The sequence below is a fragment of the Portunus trituberculatus genome, chromosome 24 (genome assembly GCF_017591435.1).
Source record: "Portunus trituberculatus isolate SZX2019 chromosome 24, ASM1759143v1, whole genome shotgun sequence".
In the NCBI taxonomy this organism is placed as follows: Eukaryota; Metazoa; Arthropoda; class Malacostraca; order Decapoda; family Portunidae; genus Portunus; species Portunus trituberculatus.
The window spans coordinates 9,968,022-9,978,311 of NC_059278.1; the positions used below are offsets into that span (position 1 = coordinate 9,968,022).

Genomic DNA, 10,290 nt, shown 5'->3' on the forward strand with positions numbered 1-10,290 from the left:
AACGGCCTCGGGCAGTATACGAGGAGGAACCTTGTAAAATTCAGTATGGACAATCTCATTTTCTTTGCCTCGCGGTAAAAAGTTTCCTCACAGGTGGAGAGCGCTGTGAATTTTTATAACCCGAGATAAAAGTGGTGTTTACCTTGAATATTCAACTTTTAGAGAATTAGATAAGGAAAGGTGAGGGAAAGCTGCTGACTGAGGAGAGGAAAAGGAAGGGAAGGGAAGAGGAAGTGAAGAGAGGAAAAGAGTGGTGGAAACATGTAGTTCTCTAGATGATGAATGTTAAGAAAGAAGCAAATAAAGGGAGAGAAAAATATTGCATCGTTAAATAAAGGGTGTACGAACGACGTAAATAAGGGAGAGAAAGATACTATAATCCTAGATAAAGGTGAAAGAAAAAGGTAACGAAAGGGAAGGATACTGCATTTTTTTTTTTTTTTGTTGACTGATGAAAAAGAGGTTAAGAAAGGGATATAGATTTTTTTTTTTGGATTATGGATGAAGAGGAAAACAGGATAATACTGTGGATAGGATGGATAGAAAGAGAAAATGAAGAATATTCGGTGTTTAGAAAGGGTAATGAAGAAAAGGAAAGCAAAGGAAGACAAATTTAAGATAATAGATAAAGAATGGGAGAGGAAAGAAAAAAATAAGTCGCGTAAAAGATGAAAGGTGATTAAACAAAAAAATAAGGAAAGTGAGCAAAAAAGTGAAAGTAGGAATTAGAACCCAGTAAGAGATGTATAAAGTAACCAATCAAATGTTAGAGGGAGAAAAGGAAGGGAGACGACGACGCAGACGAAAAAGAAGTCGTGATTGTAGCAGGTTAATGACGTTGATTATCTGTCGCTGCAGGCGTGACGAGAGTAATTGGAAAGAGACGCCGGTGCTCGGGTAACTTGTGCCACTTCTCGGAATGATGCTTCAGTTGCAGACTTCATGCATCGCTACCTACAACGGGACATTGCTGACTGATCTGATTGCAATTCTTCCCTGTAACTTCCAGTAGGAATACGTAGTTTTCCTTGTTTGTAAATCATTTTTCATTTTTTGTCATTTATCTAATAATCTATCTTGTTTTATGATAGATTTTTTCCTAGAACTTATGACATATCGACTATTTTAATTTTTTATTTATTCATTTACCTTTTTCAACATTTGACCAGCTTCCGTGCACCAAGAAAAAAAACTACCGTCAAGTGACAACGTAATTACTCGCCTCGTATTCTCCTGGACTCTGACAAAAACTTCATCAGTGGTTCACTTCACATCCCTCGCTTCCCCTGGGACACACCGATTCCCTGGGGTTTAAACATGCGACTGTGCGATTGCTGGCAAAATTTTCTATTCCATCACCTTTTTCCATTGCATACCGCACTACAAGTCCGGATTTCCAAAACAATAAAGCACATCTGATTAAATAATTACATCGTCATAATCACATTGTCCTCCTCACTGGTTTGAGGTTTGTACAAGAAATTTATAACAATCACAAAGTAAATTTTGTCATGAATCTTGTAACATTGTAATGTACTAAAAAGTTTTTCGTCGATTATTTTCCTTTTCCTCAATAATGTTAAAACGGTCATCACTTTCGTACATACATTTCCTGACCAATGATACGTCTAGCAACTCCCTCCTCACCATCATTCTCTCAACTTCCATTCCATCTTTAATTATCTCACACACCTCTTATTATCTTCCCCCTCCACATTTCCTATTTTTTCGTTATTCACGTTCCTTAACTCTACCTAGTCTATCTTTCTTCCCTAAACATATCTTACCATAAAGTCTACTATATTTCTCCAAACTCCCGTTTCTTTTTTCCATTTTGCTTCCTTTCCAGGATCTCTTCTACATCTTCAGGCGAGGTAAGTACTTCCACCGATCACCCGTATATTCCAGCCTGCCCTTATTGCCCCCTTCATATCTTGCGCTCTTACAAGACTTCCCTCTTCTCCTTTCAAGTACTTTAACAAGACTTCCTTTCTTTCAAATACTTACGAAATGTAATGCCTGGACTTGCGTTAGCTTTCGTAGCTACGATTCTCCTCTATTTTCATACGTTTCTACCTACGCTCGATTTCCACCCTTTCATACACCTAACCGCCCATTCCCTACCCCTCTATCCGAAACCTTCAACTCGCTATTTAGAGGGGAAAGAGCATCCGCCTTTCAGTACGCCCACGCATTATAGTACCAGATGCTTCCCGCCCTTAAATATCCTCAAGGTACATTAAGGTAAGGGGAAGGAGAGGAAGGAAGAGGTGGTCCTTACCGTTTGGTTCCTCCCTTCAGCTCATCCATCTACGTCCTAAGAAAAGGGCGAGATTTATGGCGCCACCTCCCAGGTAAAGTGTTGAAGACGAGATGAAAGCAAGGCGAGGAAAAGACGGATAAGACCAGAGGGACAAAAGGCCCAGAGAGGAAACGGAACTTTGGAATGCTAGTAGTGGTCATTGAGGAATGGAGAGAAAAAGTGTTAAAGAGAACGGAGGAGGGGGAGGGTATGACGGAAGTTGGAGAAGAGTTTCACGATGATAGAGCTAGTGTGGTTTCCTTATGGCCCACAGACCCAAACCTATATGCAGTCAAACGAAGGTAGTCTCAAAATCAATTTTTTAATAAATTCTGGACGTTATAAAGTATTAAAACAACCTTTCTAAATTCATAAAAATAACAGAACAAACCTCTAAATTAAACATCCTAAATCACACAACATGTTCTAAACGAAGGTAAAATTATCACAGAAAGTGGTAAGCGGCAGCAACCTCGCAGACGTCACGATAGATGATCAGAAGGAATGCATCTCTCAAGAGACTCCTCAAAGCTGGAACCAAAGTATGTGACTTTGAAGATACTGAACACAACACAGCGGATAATACAAATGTCTAAAATATTTTAGTTTTGAATATTTGTTCGGATCGACAATTTCTTCTGAACACAACACAACGGATAATACAAATGTATAAAATATATTAGTTTTGAACATTTGTTCGGATCGACAATTTCTTCCGAGGATGGTTTTATAATGTACAGATTAAAACTTAACAGATTAAAAAGTTACTAAAAACTTACACATTAAGAGCAAGTCGTGTTTAAAAAATATGTGCAAAAGACTGAGCAAAAAAACTGGAAATTCAGGATGTGCAAGCAGTACCTCACAACTACAGATACTCACCACGCTGCAACGCCACCGGGAGCTAAGGGAAGGTGAGGAGCGCCTGGCCATCACTTATGTTAAGAGGCCTGGTCAGGTAGCGACGGCGCGGCTGTCGCTGCCTTTTTGCTTTCAGAACCATACGCAGGCTCATCAAACCCAGCTGATCGTTTCTGTTGATGAAAGAATAGGATCTGTACAAGACTTCATTTTGTTTACTTCCCACTAATGGTTGTATGGTAAAATAATCCCAAGTTCAAATTAAGTCATACGTGAAAAATTTTGATAAAGTTTAAATGAATGAATTAGAAACGAAATCGATCGTATGAAAAAATATTACAATTTGATTACGCACCAAAATAACGTTTATAAAAGGAGAACTGCTTATATTATTCCAAACCATGGCTACAACCTGATAAACGAGCTGAAATTCCAATAAAACTGCTGTAGGATTAAATTTACCAACGAAAATTATACAATTGCTTTAGAACAAAGGAATTTTCAACGAAATCAACGTTGAAAATTAAACTGCTACACGGACGTCCCTTACCAGGTTAGTAGAATTGCGATACAGGGACCCGGCATCACAAAAATTGTGGGTGACTACTCCTTCATCCCGGCAGATGTACAGTAGGCATGGCGGTGTGAACCAGGTGTCGCCCAGGTTACGCTTCCTGCCCTGATTGTCTGTGCAGCCGGTGCTGAAATGGGGCGTGGTAAGATGTAGACCGCCATTTAACACTAAATCATCACCGTTTGTTCAATTCTAGTGCAACCCAAAAGATACACACGTATATTAAAACTTCGAAATTTCACACCAAGAGTATACAACATCCCTATTACTACATTTCAGTGCCACTATCGACCATAATTTCAGAACGAAGAACCATACAACCTAAAACAAATACTAGCACGGCCAAGACAACCCTGCAGTGTCTCGTACCTGCACTGGTATTCGTCGCAGCACGCAAGGGGAGGACGGTGCGTCGTGCAGGTTCCTCCTGGAGGTCGTGGGCACAATACGAGCCTGCAGTCTGGTCTGTTGAAAGAATGGAGAAAGATAGTTAAACTGCAACATCTATTCAATTGAACAATGAAAATTGTGCTGATAATATCTATTCCAGTTACTTTAATTCCAGTTCCTAATGTTCCCCTTTCGAATGACCCTATTCTGTAAGACGCAATTGCTCCTCTGGAGGCTTTCCAAGATTTACTTTTCCATACTTCTTGTACTTGTGATTTTGCCTTCCGTTTCTTTTTCCTAACCTTCAGTTTACCTTCTACCTAAATTTCATAAATTGTGAACTAAACTCCATCTTCACCCTCGAAACTTCATTGGCATTTCATGTCTACTCATGCATCTATTTTCCCTTCATCATTCTTCTGCCCTCCTCTCAGTTCTGACCTACACTCACCCACACTTCCATCTAGAGCAACATTCCCCGGGCTCCTGGTGCATAACACAGTTCGGGTGAGGTATAGTACCCAAAGGTGGACACTGCAACTCCTGCGTTATTATGCCGGACGAGGCGCAGAAGTGTCTGGTACAAGCGTCACTGCTCCATGCTTCAAAAATCCGGTGGAAGACCCCGTAATCATCCAAACAACCGCTGTTGAATGACGCCGAGTGAGAAAAGTGTAGGCGTGTGCACTTGTATACATAAGTGCTAATGAATTTTAAGAAACTGCATAAAGTGCGCGTGGCTGCGTGAGGTTGCATAAACTATAGATAGAAATAATCAACTGATTGTTCGCTAACCTGCAGTTCCAACGGGAACAGCACTCTCCCTCAGGAGTGTACTCGAAGCACCCTTCACGCGGGGGACCGCTCAGCGCACATGTGACACTAACAGAAGTAACTCCTTTCTCCGTGCAGGTGTGGTTTGTGCACGGATCATTCGTGCGCCAAGTGCTGTCCAATGGTTGCCTGCGATCATTCTCGTCCACACAAGACCTGCCAGGAAGAGCTGCAACAGTTATCTCCAAGTCTGTTAGGATCTATCATGTTACTCAACTGAAATTGTAAATTCTATCAATTGTAAAGCAAACCCTAATCAACATTATGCGCGAATTCCTTTACTTGCAGTCCCATCTTGGGCAACAGGTCAGCGGTTCCATGTGAGGTGTGCAGCCACTGTGGAGAGGCCCGGCGCATCTCACAGTTCGACAATCGGGTCTAAAATGCAAAATGAGATTTGTCAACGCGTGATTTACATGTTCACTTTACTACCCCATCTAATCAGGGATCCACCCACAAACACCTGAGAATAAAGAACACCTTCATAACTCTCAGTTCAACTACAGACCTATAAATGGTTGCCTGCACCCATCACCACACTCACCCACACTCCCACACAGGGCAGCAATCCTTGCCTCTGGGCCCTCTGCGGCAATTCTCGTGGGGCTTCTGTGGACATTCCGGTTCCCAAGGAATGATGCCATTTGTTGTACAGGTTAGACGATTGCATTGCGTCACTTCCCACTTACTAAACATTGGGTGGAATGTATTTTCTTCGTCCACACATCCGCTGCAAGTGGTAATGAAACCAGACAAACGAGGATCAAGAATTAACAGCTGATACCTTACAAATCTAAAAGGCAATTATGTAGAAATATTTAGATTTTTGGCGAAAGATGGATTCGTACCTAAACTACCCATAAGAATCCCTCACCCATCCACACCACACACATTCTTTGTACGTAAATATGTACGGTCACTGACCCACAACTGTAGACAGGGCAGCAGCCGTCCTTTGATGGTTCCTCGAAGCAGATGTCATGTGGCTTCGGTTTGCAGGGCTTCGTGGTATTAACGATTCCTAAGGGACTGCAAGCAAGGGTTGTGCAGGGCGTCGGATGCCACACGCTGCCGAGGTGGTGGTACTGGCGGTGCCTATCCACACATCCGCTACGAAACGTACGCTATTAATTATTATGCTCCCTTACGGTAGCTCCCAACCTTCTGCAACAATGCCTGTGCAGACATGTTAACTAGTTATTCTTACCACCATATCAGAATGATAAACTAAATCATTTATACCCCATTTATACCCATCAATCATGCCATATGGCCTATCTCTAAACCATTGATAAACTAAATCATTTATACCCCATTTATACCCATCAATCATGCCATATGGCCCATCTCTAAACCATTGCCTTCACTAACAACTAAGCACTCATTCAAAGCACTCATACCCAAATCTTATCCAATGACTAATCTATATCATAGAATTCATTAATGAGACTATGCAGGAACAGTTTCAACCCGTAGTTTTTAGCCCTCTAAATCCAGTCTTGATTATATTTCCACCAAATCCTTTATCTTATTTCTTTTCATACACAGCTAAATCTTTCACATCTACCTCTTAACTTTATTCTACAAGTGTCCCAATTCAAATCATTCATGCCTCACCTCTCTGGTCTAAGACTTGCCTGCACTTCCAGCGAGGACAACAGGCAAGAGGTTCATACACTTCCACACAGTCTTCACCAGGAGGCACCAAGGAGCAGCGAACGACGCGACAGTCGAGCCTGAAAAGTTTAGGTCGACATAAGGACTTTGCCCGTGTAGTGTCACACGGTCTTGTTAACAAATGTCATCAGGACTCACCCGCACTTCCACCTCGGGCAGCACCGGAACTCTTCCTCGGAACTTGATCGGCCGCTCTCTTCGCCAGAGCCAGAGCCAGAGCTTGACCCAGACCCCTCGCCGATCCCCTCGCCTGATCCAGGTCCTGAGCCCGAGCTAGAGCCCGAGCCCGAGCCCGAGCCCGAGCCGCTTCCCTCGCCAGACCCAGACTCCGAGCCGCTCTCCTCGCCAGATCCAGACTCCGAGCCCGAGCCCGAGCCGCCGCTCCCCTCGCCAGAGCCAGAGCCAGTGCCCGAGCCACCGCTCCCCTCGCCAGATCCAGTGCCCGAGCCAGTGCCCGAGCCACCGCTCCCCTCGCCAGAGCCAGTGCCCGAGCCAGTGCCCGAGCCACCGCTTCCCTCGTCAGAGCCAGAGCCAGTGCCCGAGCCAGTGCCCGTGCCCGTGCCCGTGCCGCCGCTCCCTTCGCCAGAGCCAGTGCCCGAGCCGCCGCTCCCCTCGCCAGAACCAGAGCCAGTGCCCGAGCCGCCATTCCCCTCGCCAGAGCCAGTGCCCGAGCCGCCGTTCCCCTCGCCAGAGCCAGTGCCCGAGCCGCCGTTCCCCTCGCCAGAGCCAGTGCCCGAGCCGCCGTTCCCCTCGCCAGAGCCAGTGCCAGTGCCAGAGCCAGAGCCAGAGCCGCCGCTTCCCTCGCCAGAGCCAGAGCTAGAGCTAGTGTCGCCGCTTCCTTCCTGGCTTTCCTCGCCAGTGTCGCTGCTCCCCTCGCTAGTTCCCTCATCAGAGCTGCCGCTACTCCATTCCTCGGATGAAATGATTTTATAATACTCTTCTTCCTTCATGCAGTTAGGGTGTGGCATCGGTCTGCAGGACTCCCGCCTGGTGAGGATGCCTGCCAGAGTACACCTGTGGATGGTGCACGGGTCGCTTCTCCAGGTCGTGTACAGGGCATGCTCGCGATCGTCGTCAAGATCACGACAAGTGCTGCGTTGGGAAAGCACAAGACAAGAGTACAGTTAGTTTTCCATAGGTTATTCTGAACAATAGTATTCTGTTCATATTACATGGCATGGTAATCATTATGAAGGGAAACGAGGCATGAAAGGTTTCCTGAATACACACTATCAACAATCCAAATGAATTGCCTTCCCCACTCATGTGCAGTTTAATTCAGTTCCGTCGAGGCCCATGCTTCGAAACCACAGCGAGCTTTACACTTCCCCCCTAACCCAACAGCAAACTGGTACTTTCTCCAGTAGGCAGTAATCTCCCATTAGAGAATCTTCATAATATAATGAAAGATGGAGCTCAATTACTTTCGTCACTGCTCCCAAACTCATCATCACTCCCAAACATACAAGATATCTCTGCAGAGGCATTCCTCTCCCCTTAGTCTGCCACACTAACTGCAAGAACGATCTATGCGACAATCCTGGCTGCGCTTACCGCCCTCACTCCATTTTAACAACTTATTTAAATCACTAAATACAAATTTGAATACTCGGCCACTTCCCTCCCCTTAGTATGCCACACAAACTGAGAACGGTCTATTTATTCATTTGAATAACTAAATACAAATTTTAATAAGTCACCTCAGAACGACACCAGAGACCACAATACTACAAGTGTGACCCTCTGCTACAGTTAAAATTACAGGAATATTTGACTGCTCAAGTTACACAAATACGTGGCATCGTCCATGCGCAGCCCGCCCAGTGCGACCCTCGTGCCCGATGAGGACTTTGGGGTCAAATAGCTTACCACTGGAGGGGGTAGGAAAGGAAGATGAATACGGGTTTTCACCCGCGTCGGAAAGCTATCCAAACACCAGCTATTTCTATAACGCTAAATGGCACACGCTGTATTAAGCACCCATCAATAATATGAACGCATGAATAAGCTGATCTGACCATCAATCATGGAAGCCGAATAAAGTGTAAGAATTAATAAAAACTCACCGCTCCACTGAACAATTGAGCGTGTCACAGCAGAGTCCTTTTACTACAGTGCAATGCCGAGGGATGGCCGTGGGTATAGGTGGACACGCGTGATCCACAGGTTTACAGACTACCCTTCCACTAGGAAGGCACTCACACCTTCGGCACCTGCCCATGTAAAACTTTTCGCCTTCTTCCCGCAGCATTCCCGTCTCATCCACGCACCGCTGTTCATTGCAGTCCCCACACTTTGGTTCTGTAAAGTGATACTGCTTAAATATCGTCTAAACCACGCTCACCTTACCGGAGTTGAGGACATACAGATGGCATATGGAGTTTAAAATCAAGTCTAGGAAATTCGAACAATTGATAAACAACGACGAACCGGTAGATTCAGATAGAAGAATTGGATTTAGGAGTTATATTTAGCTCCGACCTAGGTCTAAGAAAATTGATAAGAAGCAAGGAACAAAGTAAATACGGTATTAGGATTCCTCTTTCGTAGTGTTAAAAGCGTTAGACCACATTTACTTTATGCGGTCAGTTCTGGTCCCCAAATAAGAGAAATATTAGTGACTAAAAGGATACAGTGGAAGATGATAGTGGAAGAAGATAGCGTGCGAGGAATTACCTAGGAAGTGATACTGAAGCCAATAAAATTGAATTCCTTAAAAGTCATAGGTTAAGCGGGGACCTGATACAAATGTTTAAGTGGCATACAAGTTTACCAAAAGGGATAAGTTCTTAGGATCAGTATCCAGGACAAAGCCGAAAACAATTGGTTCAGTTTGAAAATCTCGGGCTTAGGAAAAGTAGGAAAGAAATGGATCTACAATTATATAGTAGTTGAGGAACGGACTCTGTAATCGGGTTTTTGTGCACAATGAATAGGGGATTGGACAAATACTTGTCAGGTTGTTAATGCTTAGTGCAAAGGCAACGGGGAGCTTGGCAAGATAACACTACATGGATGGGGATGTATAAATAGCTAAGGGCGTTCATACAGGGACCGTGTATATAGGCCTGATAACGTCTCGCAGCTTCCCTTATTTCTTCGGTTTTTATACATGCCCTTCACATACTTAAATTCTACCACACACGCAATACTGCTAACCATTCCCGATGCTCGTTCACTCACCAAAACACAGCACGTTAGTCTGAGGAACAAGCACCAGTTTGGCTACGAGGTAGGGCCAATGGGCAACCCTTTTTGCAGCGCACTTTATCTCTACACAGTCCTCGTCCACCGCCTCCACCACGCTGCCCCACTTCCATGTCTTGTTGTTGTAGCAGCAACCTGTGGAAAGTAATATTTTCACTGAGCTTCACACTTATCAGTCTTAAGTGTCAAGAGTTTGAAATGAAAAGGAACATTTTCAAAAGCTTCAACTTGAGCTTTTAAAGGTACATACATTAAGAATACACTATTTAGCAGTCTTACCTTTAGGCACGCTGCGACAGGAAGGGCGGCACTGGTGCCTCTCACAACACTGCATATACTCCAATGTATTGGGGCGAAAGCGGCAGCAAACTCTTCCTTGCTTACACTCTTCCTCCGATTCCGAAACACTTACTAGAAATAATAAAGAAGACAAAGACTAGTTCAA

General features: G+C 44.3%; 1 protein-coding gene across 4 annotated transcripts in view; it reads right to left on the bottom strand.

Moving 5' to 3' along the window:
- Positions 1-2,608: 2,608 nt before the first annotated feature.
- The window catches only part of LOC123508149 (spore coat protein SP87-like), an 8,246-nt gene continuing 564 nt past the window's right edge, over positions 2,609-10,290 (bottom strand). The window contains exons 3-17 of one of the 4 annotated variants that reach the window (XM_045261678.1): positions 10,125-10,256; positions 9,822-9,980; positions 8,705-8,939; positions 7,191-7,730; positions 6,777-7,145; positions 6,599-6,697; positions 5,886-6,071; positions 5,506-5,691; positions 5,244-5,339; positions 4,923-5,117; positions 4,579-4,773; positions 4,107-4,202; positions 3,714-3,864; positions 3,185-3,336; positions 2,609-2,833 (exon numbers count right to left, since the gene is read on the bottom strand). In XM_045261678.1, the coding sequence (XP_045117613.1) occupies positions 3,244-3,336; positions 3,714-3,864; positions 4,107-4,202; positions 4,579-4,773; positions 4,923-5,117; positions 5,244-5,339; positions 5,506-5,691; positions 5,886-6,071; positions 6,599-6,697; positions 6,777-7,145; positions 7,191-7,730; positions 8,705-8,939; positions 9,822-9,980; positions 10,125-10,256 (2,732 nt within the window). In that variant the 3' untranslated portion in view covers positions 2,609-2,833; positions 3,185-3,243. Of the gene's footprint in view, positions 2,834-3,184; positions 3,337-3,713; positions 3,865-4,106; positions 4,203-4,578; positions 4,774-4,922; positions 5,118-5,243; positions 5,340-5,505; positions 5,692-5,885; positions 6,072-6,598; positions 6,698-6,776; positions 7,731-8,704; positions 8,940-9,821; positions 9,981-10,124; positions 10,257-10,290 lie in introns of all 4 variants that reach the window. The other 3 variants (XM_045261677.1, XM_045261679.1, XM_045261676.1) reach the window with 3 other exon arrangements.